Source organism: Sus scrofa, chromosome 15 (assembly GCF_054392235.1).
Source record: "Sus scrofa isolate SSC_HxYL_T2T_F1_AM1 chromosome 15, Sscrofa_HxYL_maternal_Yorkshire_Landrace_v2.0, whole genome shotgun sequence".
Lineage (NCBI taxonomy): Eukaryota > Metazoa > Chordata > Mammalia > Artiodactyla > Suidae > Sus > Sus scrofa.
The window spans coordinates 74006282-74029489 of record NC_139397.1 but is presented as its reverse complement, the minus strand read 5'-3'; the positions used below and the strand labels follow the sequence as shown (position 1 = coordinate 74029489).

Below are 23208 nucleotides of genomic sequence, written 5' to 3'. Positions count from 1 at the left end.
GTGTGATGAGAATTCTTAGGATTTGCTCTCTTAACAATTTTTGTATATAACATACAGTAGGGTTAATTATACTTCTCATGTTGTGCATTTCTTCCCTAGTACTTATTTATCTTATAACTGGAAGTTTGTACCTTTTGACTGACTGTATCCAATTCAGTGTCTCCCCACCCCCACCTCTGGTAACTGCAAATCTGATCTTTTTTTATGATTTTGTTTGTTTGTTTCCTTTTGAAATATAATTGATCCATAAATCTACAATTAGTTCCTATTACACAATATAGTGATTTTTTTTCTGTAACTGCTAAGTCTAGTTACAAAATGTCATCACAAAGATATGATTTAGTTACTGACTATATTCCCCACACTGTGCATTTCATACCTGTGATTCATTTATTTTGCAACTGAAATTTTGTCCTTCCTAATCTCTCTCAACTATGTCTTTCCTCCCCCGGCCCCTCCCCTCAGGCCCCTCTTTGTCCTATGTCTCCATAATTCTGTTTATGTTTTGTTTGTTCATTTGTTTTGTTTTGTTTAGATTTCACATATAAGTGAAATCTTATAGCATCTGTCTCCTCCAACTTATTTCTCTTAGCATGATACCCTCAAAGTTCATCCATGTTGTAGCAAATGGCAAGATTTCATTCTTTGTTATGGCTGAGTAATACTTCATTGTATATATAATTCAGTCTATTTACATGTAAAGTCATTATTTGATACGTATGTACTTATTGACATTTTTGCTAATTGCGTTCCTTTTTACCCCTTTCTTCCTCTTCTGTTCTCTTCCATTGTGATTCGATGACCATCTTTAGTGTTATGTCTGGATCCCCTTCTTTTTTTTCTTTATGTGTAGCTATTATAGATTTTTTGGTTTGTGGTTACTGTGAGGTTTATACATTGTACTCTCCCTCTCTCCCTCTCTCTTTCCCTCTCTCCCTCCCTCTCCCCCCCTTATATATATATTTGTAGGAGATGTCAGATGCATCCCAGCAGCCCACTGCTCTCTGTTCCCAGAGCTATTTGCTCTAGGGTGCCCCCTATGTGGGCTACATGGATTCTTCTGTTGTGATGGGCTGACTGCTGAGGGTGGTCTCCTAAGCGTGGCTGGCTCCTGGTCTGGTTTGTTGCCAGCCCTAACTTTCACAAAGGCTGCTGGCAGCTGGTGGGGGAGACCAGGTCACAAAGGCAGCTGGCTCACAGTAGTGAGCAGGGCAGGGTTCTGGAAGGGGTGTTATGGGCCCCGGAGTCTCAGACCTAGTGTTGACCTGTTGTTAGGTGGGGCCAGCTCCTGACATGGCTAGTTGCAGGATCTGAGGTGTCCCAAATCTGGCTTTGGCTTGTTGGTAAAGGTGAGTGGGGCTGGATTTCAGGGTATCCTTGGGCTAGTGCTGGCTCATTGGCGAACAGAATTGGGTTCCCACCGTGTCTCAGAGTTGGTGTTGACCAGCTGGTAAACAGGTCCTGGGGCTTTCCAAGGTTGTTGTTGGCCTTGTAGTGAGTGGGGGCTATGGCCCAGGGGTTCCTGGGGCTAGTGCCAGCTCACTGGTGGGTGAGGCTGGGTTCTGGGTCCTCTGGTGGACAGAGCCAGGTCCTAAGGCAGCTGTGTGCTCTGGGGGTCTTAAAGCAACAGACCTGCTGGTGGGTGGGGTTGTATCTCTGTTCTACTAGTCGCTTGGTCTGGGGTGTGCCAGCACTGGAGCCAAAAGGCTGGTGGGTGGGGCTGTGTTCCAGTGCTAATGAGCTAGAGGAAGGATTCCAAACTGGTACTTGCCAGCACCAGTGTCCACGTGGTGGAACAGGCTCTCCAAAATGTCTGCTGCCAGTGTCTGTCCTCAGGATGAGCTATAGTTACCCCCTGCCTCTCTGAGAGACTTTCCAAAATCAGAAGGTCAGGCTGACCCAGGCTCCTTTTAAATGTGTGAGGTTGCTGCAGGTATGCCCTTTGAGAGTGGAGTCTCAGGAGTCCCCATCGCGGCGCAGCGAAAACAAATCTGACTAGGAACCATGAGGTTGTGGGTTCGATCCCTGGCCTCGCTCAGAGGGTTAAGGATCCGGCGTTGCTGTGAGCTGTGGTGTAGGTCACAGATGTGGCTCAGATCTGGTGTTGCTATGGCTCTGGTGTAGGCCAACGGCTACAGCTCTGATTAGACCCCTAGCCTGGGAACCTCCATATGCCATGGGTGCAGGCATAAAAAGACAAAAGACAAAAAAAAAAAAAAAAAAAAAAAAGTAGAGTCTCTAGCTTCCACACCCTTTGGCTTTTCTTAAAGTTAAGCCCCACTGGCCTTCAGAGCCAAATATTCTGGGGGCCCATCTTCCCAGTTCAGGTCCCCAAGGCTGGGGAGCCCGATGTGAGGCTCAGACCGCTTGATCCTTGAGGGGAATCTCTGCAATTGTAATTATCCTCCTGTTTGTGGGTCTTGACTAAACTGCATCTCTGCCCCTCTTACCAATGTCACTGGCTTCTTCTTTATGCATTTAGTTATAGAAGTTCTTTTCCACTAGTCTTTCAAGTTTTGGCTTCAATACTTTCTCTGTAAATATTTGTAACTTTGATGTGTCCACAGAAGGAGGTGAGCTCATGGTCTTGTCTCCTACTCCTCCATCATGGCCTTCCACCATCCTAAGTAATTTTTTAAAATGCCTTTCATATTTCATCATTATGAAATTAATATGCATTCACTACGAGAATTTTAGAAAATTTCAGGAAAATATTCTCAGGGGAAAAAATGGCTAGACATTTTTGGAAGAAATGGCTTCCTCTACTGCTTGGTTAAAATTATGCTGAGTAGCAGAATTCCCATTGTGGCTCAGCGGGTTAAGAACCCAACTAGTATCCATGAGGATGCAGGTTTGATCCCTGGCCTTGCTCAGTGTGTTAAGGATCCTGTGTTGCCATGAGCTGCAGTGTAGGTGGAGAATGTGGCTCAGATCTGGTGTTGCTGTGGCTCGTCGCTTAGGCCTCAGCTGCAGCTCTGATTCGATCCAAACCCTGGAAATTTCCACATGCTGCAGGTGCAGCCCTAAAAAAAATTATACTGAATAGTACCAACATTTGTCACTTCACTTAACCAGTAAGCATTGCTCATGTTACTGCAGGCTCTGTGTAGACTTAGATTAAGTAGCTGCACAATGTTCTCTGACTAGCTGGACCATGACTAATTCCCCCACTGATGTTACTTCCAATTTTCTATAATTGCAAGGGTAAATAAATAATGCTTTAATGAGCAGGAAGCTTTGTGGAGAAGGCTTTCTCTGATTTTAGAATACTTTCCTCAGACTAAAGGCAGGGTAATTCTGAAGGGTTTTAATACCTATGCTAGATCGCTTTCCCAAAGGACTGATGCAGTTTCTCCTCTGGCCAGCATGACCTCACTGCTCACAGAGAAAAGGTTACCTCAAGGCATTGTGTCACCTGGTCTCATTCATCCCTCTGTGGTGACTGAGCCCAGTGCCAGGGACCCTCGAATGAACCAGATAGAACCATGCCTGCAAAGCTGAGCAGGGAAGAAAGGATGAATACACTAATAATACAAAGTAGGCAGTCTGAGATGCACAGGGGACTTCAGGGCAAATGTGGTGGGAATTCTGCACAGGGAGAGGCCATCCTTGTTCAGACTGGCCCAGAAAGTGGGCCAGGGGTGGGTTTGCAGGAGAGTTGAGAGGTATTGAAAAATAGTTGTTCTATTGACCAACCTGCCTACACACCCTCTTTGCAGTGGCGAGTCTGGAGCTGGTAAGACGGAGACCACCAAGCTCATCCTGCAGTTCCTGGCCACCATCAGTGGCCAGCATTCATGGATTGAGCAGCAGGTCCTGGAGGCCAACCCCATCCTGGAAGGTAAGCTGTCACTCATGGGACCAGTCTCCTTCCCAGACCCTGCAGGCTGGCATCTTCCTGCCAGTGGGTACTGGTGGGGAAGGACAGAATAGGCCATATGCTTTCAGTGACTTCTTGGGATTCTTCAGGATGCAAAAGACAAGGATGGGGTGGATGGTAGTGTGGGAACTCCTGGGAAGCCAGAGAAGAAAGACCAATGGCCTTGTAAACTTTTATAAGTGTGTTTCCATGGAGATCTTAGCAAGTATTCCTTTTATTTTTTTAATAAATTTTTAAATTATTTTAATTTTTTCCCATTATAGCTGGTTTACAGTGTTCTGTCAATTTTCTACTACATACCAAGGTGACCAGTCACACTTACATATATACATTCATTTTTCTCACATTATCATGCCCCATCGCAAGTGACTAGATATAGTTCCCAGTGCTATACAGCAGGATCTCATTGCTTATCCATTCCAAAGGCAATAGTTTGCATCTATTAACCCCAAATTCCCAGTCCATCCCATTCCCTCCCTCCTTGGCAACCACAAGTCTGTTCTCCATGCCCATGATTTTCCTTTCTGTGGAAAGGTTCATATGTGCTATATATTAGATTCCAGATAAAGTATTCCTTTTAAAAAGGACTCCAAGATGAAATCAATTTGGGAAATACTGGGAGTGGATTACTGATATATGGAAGGATCCCAAAGGCATTATGTTAATGAAAGTAGCCAGACCTTCAATTATGTGTGAGAGAGTGAGGATGTGTACACAAAGGGGTCCCTTTTTTTTTTTTTTTTTTTTGCTTTTATGGCCACACCTGTGGCATATGGAAGTTCCCAGCCTAGAAATCAAATCAGAGCTGCAGCTGTTGGCCTATGCCACAATCACAGCAACATGGGATCCAAGCCATGTCTGCAATCCACACCACAGTTCATGGCAACACTGGATTCTTAACCCACTGGGCAAGGCCAGGGATCGAACCCACATCTTCATAGATACTAGTTGGGTTCATAACCTGCTGAGCCACAATGGGGAACTCCACCAAGATCTTTCTTAATGCAATCACTTCATAACAGCTTGCAGAAATAGCTCTACAGAATTCACTTGGGATCATGCTGCAACCCAAATGCCATTTGGTCTAACTTTATCCTCACCCTGGCCTGTGTCATCTTTTGTCACTCTCCCTGTAAGCTTACCTTCTCTAACCCGGGCTCCACACTTCAGCCTGAACAATCGTTCTAAAATGCGAATCTGGCTGCACACTCCATCAGAGAGTTTCCTGCCTCCCCATCACCCGTGGGATTAATTCCAAACTTCTTAGCTTGGCATTCAAACCTCTATGCTTCCTGGCCCCACCTGCTAACCGGTTCCATCAGTCTTCCACTGCCTCCCTCCTGTAAACTATGCTCCTGCCAAATCCTCTCCATGAAAGGACATTTCTGACGTCTGAACTTTTAGCTGTATGTTGCCTTCCTCTTTGCAACCCCATAGCTGCCCCCACTGCCTGATGTCATCCTACCCATCCTTCAGTTCTGGGCTTGGCCACCTCCTCTGAGAAGGCTTCCCAGATGACCCCTCTAAAAACACATTTTCTCTTCTCTGCTCCTATCATGGGCATTCTCTGCTGGCCCCCAGCCTTTGGAAATGCCAAAACGATCCGAAATGACAACTCAAGCCGCTTCGGGAAGTACATTGACATCTACTTCAACTCCAGTGGGGTGATCAAGGGGGCACGCATTGAACAATTTCTCCTGGAGAAATCCCGGGTCTGTCGGCAGGTAAGGCCTCCACCTGCTGCACTGGTCCTGGGGGAACCTCCCTCCAGGGTGGGAGTCAGTGGATTAGGGAGGCTTCCAAGAGGGGTCCTTTTCGTCAATCTCACCCCTATGTTCCTTCTCCCCAGACCCCACTAGGTTCATTGTCATTGAACCCTGATCCAACATGGGCCAAGGACCCCTAGAACTGGATAATGATGGTTCTTCCCCAATATTTAAGGAAATGATAGGATCTTCAGTTTTGAATTTTCCATCTGTATAATTGTCTTCATTCTTTGGTGCTTACTATTCCTCACCTCTACTAGAATTAATTCTGAGGCCAGGCCAGTCCCTGGTTGAGAGTGGATGTATTTTCAAGTGTGTTGTCACCAGGGCCTTGTACTCACAAGGGCACTGTTGTCACCATCTTGAAATTCTTAATAACTTTTTAGCAAGAAGCCCATGTTTTCATTTTGCACTGGGCCCCACATATCAAACAGGCAGTCCTAGATGACAAGGATCGCAAAGTGTGGCAGCCACATCAGCAGAGTTAACACAATCTTTTTGGGGTTAGGGTGCACTCAAATGATGGTATAACCCCTAATACATATATACATGAGCACGCAAGCACACACATGCCCACACACTAAACAAGAAGGTTCAGAAGAAGAATATGCCACCAAAAGGACTGGGGCTGGGTGTGAGGATGGACAGACACCTGGGCACTGTGGCAGGCTGAAGAAGGAAGCCCACCTTTAGTGACCCCTGCCTGGTGCCAGGGGTTTCCCCCGCATTAACTCATTTGATTGTCACAACGATCATGAGAGGTGGGTCCCTTTCTCCCCGTTGCACAGGTGAAGAAACTGAGTCCAGCTAAGTTAATTAATTTATCCAGGGTCACAGAACTACCAGGAGGTAGAGTCTCTTTGACTCCAAAATTTGCCCTTTCCAGAAGCTTATGATTCATCACACATGAAGATTTATAGAATTCTTGGTTGGTGGATTCATAGAATTTGTTACTCAAAGATATATACCAGAATAGACAGTAGACTTCTAAGGCAGATCAGAAACAATTTCTGTCCATACTAAGATATGGATTTTTTTTTTTTTTTTGGTCTTTTTGCCATTTCTTGGGCCGCTCCCGCGGCATATGGAGGTTCCCAGGCTAGGGGTCGAATTGGAGCTGCAGCCACCGGCCTACGCCAGAGCCACAGCAACACGGGATCTGAGCCACATCTGCGACCTACACCACAGCTCATGGCAACGCCAGATTGTCAACCCACTGAGCGAGGCCAGGGATCGAACCCGCAACCCCATGGTTCCTAGTCGGATTTGCCAACCACTGTGCCACGATGGGAACTCCCCAGATATGGATTTTAAAACTTTGGTGTGTCTATACTGTGGAATGCTGAGTGAATTAAAAGGATGAGGAAGTGTGTTTGTGTCAGTGTAGACAGTAGGCCAAGAGTCATGTTTAGATGGAAAAAAAGAAGAAGCTGAAGAATAATAAATATGTTTTTACCTAAAAAATCAAAATAAACCTTTTATATACTGTAAGTAATGCACTAATGACACCTAGAAAGGAGCACAGACCATCAAATGCTTCCAAGGAAGAAGAGGTCATTTGAAGAGCGGGGAGGCGGGGTGAAAGGAAACTTTCACCCTTTCACATTCTATACTTGGGAATTGTTTGGATTTTACACTGGTGATGTGTTCATAAATAATGTTTTAAAATGCAGAAGCCCCAGCTGGGCAAACCTGTGGATGTCAAGTCTCTGGGGGCAGCGAGGTGAATAGGAAGGCTTCACAGTAGACTGTAAAGAGCCCAGGTCTGAATTCTGACACTCTCCCTCCCTGGTAACTCCGGGCTGTGAGGAGTAAGGATGCAGGGAAGCACCTAGGAGTGACCAGTTTGAAGGGCATGGTGGCCTTTGACAGAGTGGGAGGATGAGCTGGCCTTGGATGAGGACAGCCACCAAGGCATGGCCAGCCCTCGGGTCAATGCTGGAGCCGTTCAGGCTGAGAGCCCTTGGAGGGAAGCCCGGACAGGACTGGGAGCAGGGGACAGTTCTGAGGCCTCGAAGCCTCAGGGGAGTTGCTTACAAGCTCTCTGGAACTCTCTTCCTGCCAGGCCCCAGAAGAGCGGAACTACCACATTTTCTACTGCATGCTCATGGGAATGAGCGCGGAGGAGAAGAAGCTGCTGGGACTGGGAACGCCCTCCGAATACCACTACCTGACCATGGTGAGAAACGAGCTGCCCTTGCCCTGCCCCTCTCGCCACTCCTCTTCCCACCCCACCTGTCGATGACAGTCAGGAAGAGGAAGAAAAGCCAGCTCCTGCTCAATCCTTGGTTTACAGCTTCATAAAAATCCCAGCCTCTGGATGGGCTCCTGGGCAGGGACTGGGGGCTCCCCTTTGCCATTCTCCACTCTACTCACTCCATGTTTGGCATTCACTTTAGGATTTTCACAGGCTTACCCTTGTCTGTGTGCTTCCTTGTTTCCCACTGAGCCCATGGTCCTGCCCCACAAACCTCATCTTATCTTGGTCCCAGTGGACAAAAGGCTCCTGGTTACTTATCAGCTCCTCCCTCATTTCATCCCAATCACCATCCTTGTAGGTGGCCCTAGATCTTGAACTCCAGGAAAGGAGGGGCCTTGCAGGGCTGTGTCCCCACCCCCAGAACAGCGCAGTGCAAGCAGGCACTTTGTTGACAAGGGAATGAATGAGCCCCACCTCTTGAACCTCCCTCTGCTTAACTCCTCCCTCCCATGTCTCTGCCTGGAGGACCTCATCATCTCTTGCCTAGATCATGGTGCTAGTTTCCTCCTGGATCCCCACTCTTGCCAGATTTGACCCCCATTCTATCATCCACCCACAGACCTCTCACAGAGCAAGTCTGACAGACTAAGTCTCTGATTTCAGGCTCCTTGTGGCTCTTGGCAAGGTTTCCAAGTCCTTGCAGATCCCATCATCCACCAACCTCTCCCCCTCAACTGAGACCCCAGTCTCGCTGCAGCCTCCACCCCTCCCTCCCATCTCATAGCCTTTCTCCAGCTGCCCTCTGCCTGGACCCCTCTGTCCCCAGTGCTGCTATGAAACTTAGCGTGTGGGACCAGCTCAGGTGCCTTCTCCATGAAACTTTTCCCCCGTTCCCTGGAGGGCTGGCCCTGGCCGCTCCTTGTTCTTAGCACCTGTAACAGCTTAGGAGACTGTCATTTGCTTTCTGCCTCTCCTCCCAGATGCAATAGCCTCTAGGACAGGGCCAGAACTCTCCATTTCTGGATTCACAACACGTAGCCCAGGGCGTGGCACACAGTGAGCCTTGAAAAGTATTTGTTAAAGGAATGAGCTGATGGTATGCCCCCCAGAGGGTAAGGCAGGCATTACCATGGATGGCTAGTAAATTGAGGCTCAGAGAAGCTGAATGACTTAGCCATAAACACGCAGCTACCAGGTGCCATTGCACTAGCTGCAAAGCCCAGGCACTCTGTGTCTATGTCACCATGAGTCCATCTTTGGAAGTAGCTTTGTGTATTTTTTAATCTTGGGCCTCCAGGTGGCTCTCAGGATCTATCCAGAGCCTATGATGTGTCACTTACCAGGGGCCTTTGCCTGAGTCCCTGCCATGCTGGCCCTACGATGGTGGAGGTGGGGGGTGGGGTGATCCCAAAAAGTTGATGCGCCCAATCTTGCAGGGGAACTGCACCTCCTGTGAGGGCATCAATGACTCCAAGGACTACGCCCATATCCGCTCGGCCATGAAGATCCTCATGTTCTCCGACTCTGAAAACTGGGACCTCAGCAAGCTGCTGGCCGCCATTCTCCACCTGGGGAACGTGGAGTTCATGGGTAATGCTGTTTCCACCCAAAATACACCCCTGGGAAGGAAGAATAGAGGGCCTGGGATAGAGGAGGAAGAAATGCCTGAAGGTTCTCACCTGAAGAGCCCAGTGAAGTCACGATGTCTTGGAAAAGTATATTGAAAATTTTAGCTATGATTTTGGAAGCCTTGTGGGGCTAGGGGCAAGATGCCAGGGCCTAGGGCTCTCCAAAAATGAAAACTCTGGTCCATCACCCCACACTTTGGGCTGGGAATCAAAGGGTGAACCAGAGTAAGCGAAGCCACTTGTGAATTTGCAAACCAGTTTGCAAGCATCCAGCTGGTCTGGGGATTAAGGTGTCCTGGCTTGTTAGTGCCCCCCAAGCACCTGACAAAAGTTACTGACAATCCTCTCAGGAAGAAAATAGCATCCACGTAGATTACAAATTATTTCTTTAAACAGTTTCAAACTCACCATCCAGCATGCATCCAAAAATAAAGAGGAACAAGGAAAGGTGATACCATGGGCAAAAACTAACAGACATAATAGACAGTAGAAACAGAGCCACAAAGATTTCAAATTATTGAGCACAGACCACAAAGCAGCTATTCTTGCTCTGTTCAGGAAAAGTGGAGTTCCACTGTGACTCAGTGGGTTAAGAACCCAGCATAGTGTCTGTAAGGATTTGGGTTCAATCCAAGTGCTCGCTCAGTGGGTTAAGAATCTGGTGTTGCCACAGCTGTGGCTCAGTTTCAATTCCTGGTCCAGGAACTTCCACACACCTTGGGTACAGCCATAAAAAAATTTTTTTTTAATTTTAAAAAGAAAGTGACAGTACATAAAGAAAGTGACAATACATGTTTTAAAAGGAAATACATAGGAGTTCCTGCTGTGGCACAATGGGATTGGCAGCATCTTGGGAGCACTGGGACACATGTTCAATCCCTGGTGCGGCACAGTGGGTTAAGGATTCGGCATTGCTGCAGCTGTAGCTTAGGTCACAACTGCAGCTCAGATCTAATCCCTGGCCCAGGGACTCCATATGCCCTGGAGCAGCCAATAAATAAATAAATAAATAAAAGGAATCACAGAGAAATTCTAGATGTAAAAAAATAAAAACTGTAGTTCCTGCTGTGGCACAATGGGATCAATGCCTCTGCAGCACCAGGACACAGGCTCCATCCCTGGCCCCGCACAGCGGTTTAAAGAATATTGTGTTGCTGTAGCTGCCACATAGGTCACAACTGCAGTTCAGATATGATCCCTGGCCTGAGAACTCTATATGCCCTGGGGCAGCCAAAAAAGAAAAAAAATAATAAAATAAAAACCAAAATGAAGAATTCACTGGATGAGTTTAGCAGCCAGTTTTATAATGTGAAAAATGAGGAAAAGTCAGAGGTGTATACAGCATGGAAGGACAAAAAGATGGAAAATATAAAAGAGACATTAGGAGACCTTGAAGATACATTGAGAAGATGTAGTATACATTTAACTAGAGCTCTAAAGGAAAAGAGAAGAAGGAGGGGGCATAGATGATATTGAAGAGATGATTTCTGGCTCTAGATCTAATGAAAGACACCAATTCATAGAGCAGTGAGGAAAAGACAGATTTTCCAATGAAGTGTTCCAGAGCAACTGGGTGTTCAAATAGAAAACATGAATTTGAACCATTGTCTCACACCTTATAAGAAAACATACTCCAGGTGTGTTGTAGCTGGGCGACCATGTAGTCTATCAACGAAACCAGGCACTTCTGCTAGTGAAAAGTGAGTGCTGATAAGCAGGGGACTTCAGGTCGTGGAAGAGTATCATAAATGTGATACTGGGGAAATTAAGCCAGGCAAAAGAATGCAGACAATTAGATAATACACAGAATTTAAAAACAGGTAACATTGGGAGTTCCCTTCGTGGCTCAGCAGTTAACAAATCCGACTAGGATCCATGAGGATTCGGGTTCAATCCCTGCCTTGCTCAGTGGGTTTGGGGATCCAGCAATGCCATGGGCTGTGGTGTAGGTCGCAGATCCCACGTTGCTGTGTCTGTGGTGTAGGCTGGCAGCTGTAGCTCTGATTCGACCCCTACCTAGCCTGGAACTTCCCTATGCCACGATGCAACCCTAAAAAAAAAGCAAACTAACTAAATAAGTAAAATTTAAAAATAAATAAAAAAATAAAAATAGGTAACATTAAATGCTATGAAGGCATGCAAGTAGTTAGATGATATACAGGTAAACAGGTAAAATTCAATACTGTTTAGGAATTTATATGTAGGTAGTAAAAAGATAGAGAAAATTAGGAAATGGTTTCCATACAGGCAAGGAGAATGAATGCTTCTTGTGGAGGAACTGGTCTGAGCAGGAAAGGTTGTGGGGAGCTCCGGGTGTTGGTGAGGCTCTGAGTTTTGGCTTCAGCGTTTGTTACACAGTGTTGACCTAATAATTATCCACTATAACATCCCTTTGGGTTTTATGTGGGGTTTTTTTGGACACATATGTGTCCTGCAGAAATTCCTCAGTCAGGGATCATACCTGTGCCACAGCTGTAACCAGAGCCACAGCAGTGACAACGCCAGATCCTTAACCCACTGAGCCACAAGGGAACTCCCTGCTTTTTGTTTAAATCTGTATGCTCTATTTACAATTTTTTAAAGTTTAAAAAAAGGGAAAAAAAAAAAAAAAACAGAAACAGTATTCCTCCCTCCCCCCCGCCCAGCAACCCTAAGGTGCAGATTGCCTCAAAGGGGAGGGACTTGAACTAGAAGGTGGGTCAGGAGACCTGTGACAGAGCTGGGACTGGGTTCCAGTCACTCCTCCACTCTGCTCTATACTTATTTGACTGAATGAACGAATATGCTTAGGTTTCCATGGACAGCAGAGTGGATGGAAGGGGGCTAATGGCTCCTCTTCTCCCTTAATAGACCTCTCTCCCCCATTTGACTCAGGATCCTGATCCCAGAAGAGGGGGATGTTCCTGCTAACAACTGTTCACAGCTAAAGTGCTGATAGTCACCAGGGAGTCCATGGCTCTCAGAGAGGGTCTGGGAGGAGCACTGCCTCACACCCAGGAATGGGCATCTCCAAGGGGTGGATCTGGGGCTACTTTCCTAGGGCCTCTTTGCTTCTCAAGTTATTGCTTCTCTCTGCAGCTGCGGTCTTCGAGAATCTGGACTCCTCTGATGTGATGGAGACGCCCGCCTTTCCTACAGCAATGAAATTACTGGAGGTAGCTTGCTGTTGTGTCTGCCAGCTTCCATCTTTGTGCAGAGCCCAGGGGTCTGGGCTGACAGCCCTTCCCAGGCTCCAGTTCCTGCCTTCCACCCTCTCCCAGGCTCTCATCTCACCTCCTGAGCTCCCCTACAGACACTGCAGGCCCTGGGGTTGGGAATCAGGGTGAGGCTGTGGAGCTCATCATTAACTAAGTCTCAGAAGTGATCAGTTTGGCTTTAACCTGTGTTTCTTCCCTTTTCCCTTTGGTTGGATCCCTGACCTCATTCAGTGTGTTAAGGATCCAGCGTTGCCGTGAGCTATGGTGTAGGTTGCAGACTCGGCTCTGATCTGATGTTGCCGTGCCTGTGGCTGGCAGCTCTAGCTCCGATTTGACCCCTAGCCTGGGAACCTCCATATGCCACGAGTGCAGCCCTAAAAAGCAACAAAACAAAACAAAACAAAACAAAAATCTTTGTAGGTGGTTAATCTTTGCAGGCAGTTGTTTTCCACAGGTCATTGTTTCTCACTGCCTAATTCCAACAGTCACATGGGGGGGGGGGGGGCTTGGTGAGGTGGATTCTGTCTTTTTTTTTTTTTTTTTTTTTTTTTGGTCTTTTTTTGCCATTCTTGGGCCGCTCCCGCGGCATATGGAGGTTCCCAGGCCAGGGGTCTAATCGGAGCTGTAGCCACCAGCCTACACCAGAGCCACAGCAACTCGGGATCCGAGCCGCATCTGCAACCAACACCACGGCTCACGGCAACACCAGATCTGTAACCCACTGAGCAAGGCCAGGGATCAAACCTGCAACAACATGGTTCCCAGTTGGATTTGTTAACCACTGCACCACCACGGGAACTCCGATGGGGTGGATTCTGTTACACTTCCCTGGGAACCTATCAGTAGGCACATCTTGTTGCTAATGTTCTCCATGTGATTCCCGGGTTCTTAGAAAACTTCCACATGGCTCGGTTTTCCCTACATGGTGGGAGCAACTCCATCTATGTTCATTTTTCTCCCTTGGGCTTTCAATCTCCAGGCAGGAGTGACTTCAGCCGAGGTGTCTCCCGATGTCCATGGCCTGGCCTTGGAGCCCTCTCTGCCCATTTGTTTTCCAGGGACCACCCAATGGTGGACCCAGCACCAGGAGACCAGCACTTGACTGTGCAATGAAGCAGCCAGCATGCTTGGGGCCCACCCAGCTTGTGTGTCCTTTCCAAACACTGATACCCCAGTTCTCAGACTGACCCTGGACTGGGCCCTGCCCAGCATCTTGACTCTGACCCCAGTCACAGGCATCTCCCACTCTCAGGTCTTGGCACCTCAGGGTGTTCAGTCAGGAGAGAAATTTTGGGGCCAGGCCCTGCTCCATCAGCTGTGATGCCAGCCCCCACCCACCTTCCAGGTGAAGGACCAGGCACTCCGAAACTGTCTGATCAGGCACTCCATCACCGTCCGTGGGGAGTTTGTCACCAGGCCCCTGAACCTTGTACAAGCTGCAGACCGAAGAGATGCCTTCGTCAAGGTGCGGAGATGTGGGAGAAGGGGCCTGTGTGTCTCTATTAAGCACAGTTCTTTGCCTTGTGGGTGGACACTGGGAATGGGCAGAGACAGCTGGGAAAGTCCCAACTGTACCAGTCACCTGCCTGGCGACTGTGGGCTCCCAGCCTCTCCAGGCTTGGTTTCCTGCCTTAAAGTAGGGATGTTAGTCCCAGTAGGTTGATGAGATGCCGTGTGCCTGCAGTCTTTCCAGAGGAATTTCCTCTGTGCATTAAAGCCTGTGGTCTCCACCCCATGTCTCCTCAGGGCATTTATGGACACCTCTTCCTATGGATTGTCGGAAAAATCAATGCTGCAATTTTCACGCCACCTGATCAGGACCCCAAAAATGTGCGAAGGACCATTGGCCTCCTGGACATATTTGGCTTTGAAAATTTCCAGAAAAATAGGTACGGAAGAGTTCCTATTGTGGCTTGGTGGTAACAAACCCAATTAGTATCCATGAGGATATGTGTTTGACCCCTGGCCTTGCTCAGTGAGTTAAGGATCCAGCATTAGTGGTAGATTGCAGACAAGACTGGGATCTGGTGTTGCTGTGGCTGTGGTGTAGGCCAGCAGCTGCAGCTCTGATTTGACCCCTAGCCTGGGAACTTCAGTATGTCATGGATGTGGCCCTAAAAAGCAAAATAAATAAATAAATAAATATGGAGCTTAGTACACCTGCTCTCAGAAAATGGAAGATAAGCTCAGCTCCTCTCTGAGCTGGCCCGGAGGAAAGCCATTTTGCTCACAGATGCCAGGATGAGCCCCTTAGCAGGCCGGGGTCTTTCCTCAGTGAGGTGGTCCGTGTGCATCCCCTGGCATCTACAACGTGTCTAGAAAAGCATCCCTGAGAGTCAGGCTGAGCCCCCAGCATTTGTTACCCCTCTTGAACCATCCACTCTCCTCATGAACTAGAGTGAATTATATGTGGGTAAGGTGAAAATCAATAACATTGATTCAACTGCATCTTTAGGTAGGATATTATATTAGGTAATGGGGGAAAGGAAGGGATTTGTGGTCTATCCCTGACTTTTCAGTTTGGCAGGGGTAAGGCGAGGCCAGACACTTCTGACACTTCCGGAAGCTTGATGCTGAAACTTGGCCTCTGTACAGCGGTGCCAAATAGAAACATGGAGACAGAGTTGTGCACAAAGAAAAATAAAAAGCTTTATTGCTTTGCCTGGCAAAAGAGGCCTCAGCACCTAATGCCCTAAACACTGTGCCCTCCCTTGGGAGAGATTAGGAGGTGGTTTTATAGTTTGGGAATGGAAAACAGGGCTAAGGATCAGGGTAGATGCAAGCTTTCATTCTTCCTCAAAGTTAGTATTTATTGGCCCCAGGACTGGTTCTGGTGGTGGTCCTCTCTGGTTTTCATTTGTTGGAGGTTTTAGTTCTACAGAAGAACTCAAAGATATTGTTATATTCTCTGAAGAGGAACCAGATCCCTGCCCCAAGGCTGCACTATTGTCTCTCCTCCTCCCTGGTCTCTGCATTCCCTGCCTTCCCTGATGAGCAACTGTTTGAACCTACCTCTGGAACTCAGGGAAGGTCATGGAGGCTGAAGCTTTTTCCCTAAAAACAAGAAAGGAGGGACACAGAAAGGCTTGTGCCCAGGAGCCCCACAGGGCCCTGCTCAGTTGTAGGATGTAGAGCTGGAGGCATGAGGCAGATCAGAAAAGTAATTCCCAGCTGAAACTGTGATGAAGGCCAGGGCTGGGGGTGGAGAGGGGTGATGAGGGGAGCCAGATAAGGAGAGATGATGCTCTGGGGCATTATCAAGTGGCCAGAGGAGTTCAGATGAGAAATTGAGGACAGGGGGACAGGCAAGAAAGAATTGCCCTACATAAGACCTAGCTTACTTGGGCGGAGAGTCTGATTCACTTAAAGGACTGGGCGGGATGGAGCGTAGGACTGGTTCTATTACCCAACTGATTTCAGGTCTGCTCACCTAATGTGCAACAGAGTCAATCTACTGACACCAGGTTGTGGTAAAGGAAAGCACAGTGTTTATTGCACGGCCAAGAAAGGAGAATGGGCAGCCCATGCTCAAAACACAAACTCCCTGATGGTTTTCAGGGAAGGGTTTTTAAAGGCAACTTTAAGGGTGAGAGTTGCAGGGTACACAATCGGCTTGTGGGCTTTCTTCTTGGTGGTGAGGTAACAGGGTGATGTTTAGAGAATCTTAATCATCCATCTTTTGGTTCCAACCAGTCTGGGGTCTTTGTGCTTGTGGTCAGCATGGAGTCACCACCCTCTACCTGGGCAGGGATCTTAGGATCTCAGGTTCTGCAGAACAACTCAGGAGATACATTGGATTGTTATGTATTCCCCAAAAGGAGGAACCTGCATTCTGTCATATCTCTGCTGTTTGGAACTCAAAAAGGCCTAAGAGATGGAAGCCCTTTTTTTTTACAAACAAGAAACTGGGGGCTTTTGTACCCAGAAGGGTCCCACAGCATCCTGCTTGGGTTCAGTTCCAAATGGATACCTCTGGGCACTGTCAGAGAAGCCAATGGGCTGGCCTGACCTTGGCATGCCTCTGCCCTAGGCAGCTGATTTATCTGAGAAGACCCCTTGGCCAGGATTATCCAGACACAGCCATACCAAATTCAAGCACACTGGGATTTCAGCCTCCTGGTGTTGCAGGAAGGGGTACCCTTCCAGGCCTGAGCACGTGTTCTGTCTAATACTCAGAAATGAATTGTCCACGGAGACACACATACTGACAAAGGAAAAGACTTTATTATAAAGGGGTGCCCGGGCAGAGACCATCAGGGTGAGGGACCCCAGGAGAACTGCTCTGTCACCTGGCTCACAGTCTCTGGTTTTATGGGAAAGTGTTAGCCTCCCATAAAATGGCCAGCCGATCTTTTTTTTTTTTTTTTTTTTTTTTTTTTTTTTTTTTTTTGCTTTTTAGGGCCACATTCACAGCATATGGAGGTTCCCAGGCTAGGGGTTGAATCAGAGCTACAGCTGCCAGCCTACACCACAGCCACAGCCATAGCCAACACCAAATCCAAGCCACATCTGCAACCTATACCACAGCTCACTGCAATGCCAGATCCTTAACCCACTGAGCGAGGCCAGGGTTCGAACCTACAATCTCGTGGTTCCTAGTTGGATTTGTTTCCACTGTGCCACATCAGGAACTCCTGGCTGATCATCTTGCTCCACCCATTCTTGGTCTGGTTCAGGGTCCTTCTTGGTGATGAACACACCTCTCAGCCAAGATGGATTCCAGCTCCAACAATCCTGGGAGGTTGTTCATCTCCTCCCTCCTACTGGCCCCTCCCAAATCCTCCAGGTTAGTCTTCAGGGCAGCACCCTGTTCCTTATCAAGGCTTCCTGCTGTGAGGCAGCTCATGCAAGGGCTATTATCCTGCCTGGCCAAGGTGGGTGGTTTCAGTCAATGGTCCCCTAACACGGGGACCAGCTCATAGTAAGCTAAAAGTGATTGCAACCATTGGTTTCCAGCCCTGAGAGAGGCGGTTGCTCAAATCAAGCACAGCTTTGAAGACCGAGCTGGTGGATAAGTAGTTGGTTGTGGAGGATCTGGCCATTCCTTCCTCTGTGAAGGAGGCAGGGGCTGAGTTTGTGACAGGGCCGCAGTCTGGGGGCCACAGGAAGGGGCCTTGCTGTGTCACACAGCACCCATTCACCCATCCCACCTTCTGCAAGGGTTCATCGAATGCTCTCCAGGCACTGTGTCAACTCTTTGGGGTTCGTAGACCTCAAACAACCAGTGTCAGTTACCATGAGGTTTTACATAAATAGGAAGCCTGTCTTGAGGAAGAAACACCTGAGTGAGATGGGAAGGATGAGCAGAGGGAGCATGTCAGAGGAGGAGGGAAGGACCTTACATGTGTGGAGCAGAGGTAGAGAAGGGTGAGGTACCTTCACCTCCCTGGAAGCCCAGAGTGATAGTGGCCACTCCCTGGCAGAGAAGGGCAGGCTTTCTACTGTGTCACTGTCTCTGGATCCTGAAAACAACCACCCCAGGATTCCAAGCAGCAGGGAGGGCGGAGTCAGATCTGCACGTCAGAAAGCTCCCTCTAGTGGCTGTGGAGAGCGATTGGAGGGGTGAGGCTGGAGGCGGGAAGACAGTGAGAAGGTTGTTGCTGTGCTCCAGGTGAGGAAGAAGAGTGGCCTAGATTAAGGTAGCAGCAGCTGAGGTGAAAAGAAGGAAGCAGATCAGGTGCTGTGTGGGAGAGAGCATGGACCAGACTTTGGCAACTGAGTGGAACTGGAGAGGAGGGAGACAGGGATGTCAAATATGACTACAGGTTTTTGACCTGAGCCAGGGGTGATGAATGGAGGGACTATTTCCCAAGGTGGGGAACTCAGGAGGAAGAGCAGGTTGGAGGACTGGAGTGGGGGTAGGGAATATGTCTGGTTGATGCAAAGGAGCCCAGCCATCAACACTGAGTCTCAAGAAGCTTGTCTTAATACCAGGGCCATTTGCCCATAGGGCTGGGGCTGCAACAGGACACTTGGTCCCCCAGGGATTGTCTCTGGGTCAGGATAGACAGGCCTGGCAGAGGACCCTGCAGGGAACTGCAAGGAGACATTGCAGGAACTAGATGATATGCAGAGCCTCCTTGTTTGCCATGTGGCAGAGAAGGTGATGGAGGTGGAGGCAGGGGAAGAGGGATGCTGCATGTCAGCATGTGTGCATGTTTGGGGGTGTGCACCATGGGCACACACATGTGGCTATGCGCCAATGGTTGGCTGCATCAGCAACTGAGCCAACCCTGCCCTGCCTGGTATGGTGCTGCCCCCACAGCTTTGAGCAGCTCTGCATCAACCTAGCCAACGAGCACCTGCAGCAGCTCTTCGTGCAACACGTGTTCACTGTGGAGCAAGAGGAGTACCGTGCCGAGAACATCGCCTGGGACTACATCCACTACACCGACAACCGGCCCACCCTGGACCTGCTGGCCCTCAAGCCCATGAGCATCATATCCCTCCTGGATGAAGAGAGCCACTTCCCACAGGTGCACCCCCAGGCCTGCTGACCCTCAGGTGGAGACCTCATGCATGGGAAGCTCCAGAGCAGCTGGAACCTCTGCCAGGGTTTAGCAGATCAGCTCCAGCCTAACTCTTCTTCCTCTCTTTCAGGGCCTTCCTCCTGCAGGAAGGCACCTGACTCTACCCTCACTTCCATGCCCCAGCAGAGTGGCATTTCATCACTGATTATTTAGATTCAGGACCACACCCCAAGAAGGGGCTTGTTGGAGTTCCCCTTGTGGCTCAGAGGATTACAAACCTGACTAGTATCCATGAGGATGTGGGTTCGATCCCAGGCCTCGCTCAGTAGGTTAAGGATCAGCCATTGCCACAAGCTGCGGCATAGGTCACAGCATATGCTCAGATCTGACATTGCTGTGGCTGTGATATAGGCCAGCAGCTGCAGCTCCGATTTTTACTCTTGGCCTGGGCACATCCATATGCCACAGGTGCAGCCCTAAAATGACAAAAAAAAAAAGGAGGGAGCTTATTAAGACTTGGAGCCAAGGGTTGCCAAGAGTGAGAGACAGAGAAACACTTTCATTCTCACTTCAAAGGACTCTGCCTATTCTTGGGGGAATGGACCCTCAAATGTAGTCAGTAAGAACTCTGATCCAGAGAAGGGAGACGCTCCAATCTCTGGGCATTCATAGGGAAGGGTGCAGTAGGAGAACTGGCACTAAGGGTCTGCAGACCCAGTCTCTTCTCCCACCTCGGCCCTCATCCACTGCCCCAAATGACTGATCCTTGGGCATCCGTTTGCTTTCTTATAGAAAGGCCCTCAGTCATTCTGAGTCCAGTTCCTTTGTCCCCTTGAGGGAGCCCCTGAGACTTGGGGATGTGCTAGCTGGCTTCCCTGTGGCTTCACTCTGGGACCTCAGCCCATGGGCATCCATTCTTCCAGGGGACAGACACCACCTTGCTGCAAAAACTGAAGAGTGTCCACGCCAAAAACAAGGCCTTCCTGCAGCCCAAGAACATCCATGATGCTCGATTTGGCATTGCCCATTTCGCTGGCGAGGTGTACTACCAGACAGAAGGTAGGTGCTGCCCCTCTCCACAGCCCCTTCCTTCCAAATCCAGAGCACTCCGGGGAAGGGGGGGGGCATGGAAGGAAGGCCGAGGGGATTAGGTCATTTTGCAGAGCTAGCAATGGGCCAGAGGGAATGCAATGGGCCATGCATATTTGTTTGTGTTTTGCTTTGTTGATAATAGTTCTATTGAGAGATAATTTCACATACTATATCATTCACCCATTTTAAGTCTACAAATTTCTGCTATATCCATAGAATTGTATAGCTGTTGCACGGCTTTAGAATATTTGCATCACCCCAAAAAGAAACTTCCATTAGTGGTCACTCCTCATCTCTCCCCAACCCTAGGCAACCACTAATTTCTGTCTCTATGGATTTGCCTTCTAGACATTTCACATGAATGGAATCATACACTATGGGGCCTTTGTGACTGGCTTCTTTCACTTTGCATCATGTTTTCAAGGTTCATCCACATTGTAGCATGTTCCGTACTTTGTTTCTTTAGATTGCAGTACAATATTCCACTGTACAAATATGCAATATTTTGTTTATCCCTTCATCAATTGATAGATATTTGGGTTGTTTCCAGTTTGAGTTATTACATAATGTTGCTATTAACACTCACACATACAAGTAACATACAAGTTTTTATGTGGACATGTTTTCACTTCTTTGGGGTATATACTCAGGAGAGGAATTACTGGGTCATATGGTAATTCTGTTTAACATTCTGGTGGAATAAGCACCAAACCATTTTCCAAAGTAGTCACACCATTTTATATTCCCATCAGCAACGTATGAAGTTTCCAATTTCTCCAGCTCCTTACCAGCAAATGCTAATCGTACTTATTATTATTATTATGTCTCTTATCAGATATATAACTTGCAAATATTTTCTCCTATTCTGTGGGACATCTCTTCGCTTTCTTGATAGTGTCCTTAGAAGCATGGAAGTTTTGGAGTTCCCGTTGTGGCTCAGTGGTTAACGAATCCGACTAGGAACCACGAGGTTGTGGGTTCCATCCCTGGCCTTGCTCAGTGTTAAAGCTCCGGCATAGCCATGAGCTGTGGTGTGGGTCGCAGACATGACTCGGATCCCGCGTTGCTGTGGCTCTGGTGGAGGCCGGTGGCTACAGCTCCGATTCGACCCCTAGCCTGGTAACCTCCATATGCCGCGGGAGTGGCCCGACAAAAAGACAAAGGAAAAAAACCACAGAAGTTTTGAACTTTAAGCAGGTCCAATTTTGTGTATGTTGAGATAAGGTCAGCGTGGTTTTGATTGGAGAAATAAAGGCCTGAGGTGGTCAACCTGCTGGTGTGCTTAGAAGAAAAACAGGGCAGAGGGTCACAGTGTCACTCTGTGGGGCTCATATGGAGAAACAAGAGCTGCTCTGGTCTGTTTAACTGGAAACTCCAAGGCAGGGATGTTCCCAGATGGAGGACGAGGCAGTAGGAGGGGTGGTATGCTTACACAGATGGGAGGTGTTGGAAGGTTCAGGGATTATTTCTGTTGGAGAAACAAGGACCGGAGGTGGGAGGTATGTGGCTTCTTCATAGTTCCCACCACATCTTGGCTTTGGGGCTCTTCCGAGAAGAAGAGAGCAGAACTAGGAGGACATCAGAATCCCGGAACACAAAGACACAGAGCATCCCAACTTCCAAGGGCTACTCAAGGCCAAGTTTTAGTTTTGCTTTTTTTTTTTTTTTTTTTTTTTTTTTTGTCTCATTAGGGCTGCACTTGTGGCACATGGAGGTTCCCAGTCTAGGGGTCAAATCAGAGCTGTAGCCGCTGGCTACACAGGCACAGCAGTGTGGGATCCAAGCCGAGGCTGCGACTTATACCACAGCTCATGGCAACGCTGGATCCCTAACCCATTGAGCAAGGCCAGGGAGCCAACCTGAGTCCTCATGGATACTGGTCAGGTTCATTAACCACTGAGCCACGACAGGAACTCCAGTTTTGGGTTTTTTTGTTTGTTTGCTTTGTCTTTTTAGGGCCAGACACATGGCATATGGAGGTTCCCAGGCTAGGGGGCAAATCTGAGCTGTAGCTGCAGGCCTACACCACAGCTCATGGCAACACCAGATCCTTAATCCACTAAGTGAGGCTAGGGATTGAGTCCATACCTCATGGATACAGGTCAGATTTGTTTCCTCTCTGCAACAATGGGAACTCCCTAAAACAGCCTCATTGTAACTTCATTACCTCTTTAAAGGCCCTGTCTCCACATAGTCACATCCTGATAAACTGGGGCTTAGGGCTTCAACATATGGATTTTGAGGACAAACAGCTCTGCCCATACACTGCCCTCCTTGATTTCTGGAGGCTCAGTCCTGAGGCTAGAGGGACCCCTGGCCCTACCAGGACCTTCCAAGGCCTGGAGCAGGGCTGGTTAGAGGGGCTTTGGACCTCCAGGCCCTCGGGGTCTTCTCAGTGAGTTACAGATAGGCTTCACTCCAAAAACTACTCTGTCAAAGCACACACGTGCTCACACTGCCTACAGGCACACATTTATTTCCAAGAGGCAGCTCGATGAGGAGGGAAATATATCTTGGGACCTCATAATCAGCAAGTCACCCTCCTCCCCCATTCTTTGTTTATTTGTTTGTTTGTTTCTTTCTTTCTTTCTTTTTAGGGCTATACATGTGGTATATGGAAGTTCCCAGGCTAGGGGTCAAGTAGGAGCTGCAGGTGCCGGCCTACACCACAGCAACAGCAACATCAGATCTGACCCCTGTCTGTGACCTACACCACAGCTCACGGCAACGCTGGATCCTTTAACCCACTGATCGAGGCCAGGGTTTGAACCTGAGTCTTCATGGATGCTAGCTGGGTTCGTAGCCCACCAAGCCTCAACAGGAACTCCTCATCCCACATTCTTGATGCCAGGAAACCAAATGGTGTTTCATTTCTTTCCTTTTTCCACCTTGGACTTCCAGGAAGAGCAAAGCATCTACTGTCCCCTTGCTGGCTCCACAGGGGCATTCTGAAGTGGCAGCTCCTGTGCAGACTG

The 23208-nt window shown here is 48.3% G+C and overlaps 1 protein-coding gene across 3 annotated transcripts in view; it reads left to right on the top strand.

The window, feature by feature from the left end:
- The window catches only part of MYO7B (myosin VIIB), a 93337-nt gene that overhangs the window by 25754 nt on the left and 44375 nt on the right, over positions 1-23208 (top strand). For all 3 annotated transcript variants that reach the window (XR_014829002.1, XM_021076153.2, XM_084998505.1), the window contains 9 exons: positions 3720-3841; positions 5462-5604; positions 7712-7825; positions 9283-9436; positions 12553-12629; positions 14017-14136; positions 14418-14560; positions 18937-19147; positions 20065-20200. Coding sequence is in view for 2 of the 3 variants with exons in the window: in XM_021076153.2 (XP_020931812.2) it covers positions 3720-3841; positions 5462-5604; positions 7712-7825; positions 9283-9436; positions 12553-12629; positions 14017-14136; positions 14418-14560; positions 18937-19147; positions 20065-20200 (1220 nt within the window). In the remaining variant the exon portion in view is untranslated. The remainder of the gene's footprint in view (positions 1-3719; positions 3842-5461; positions 5605-7711; positions 7826-9282; positions 9437-12552; positions 12630-14016; positions 14137-14417; positions 14561-18936; positions 19148-20064; positions 20201-23208) is intronic.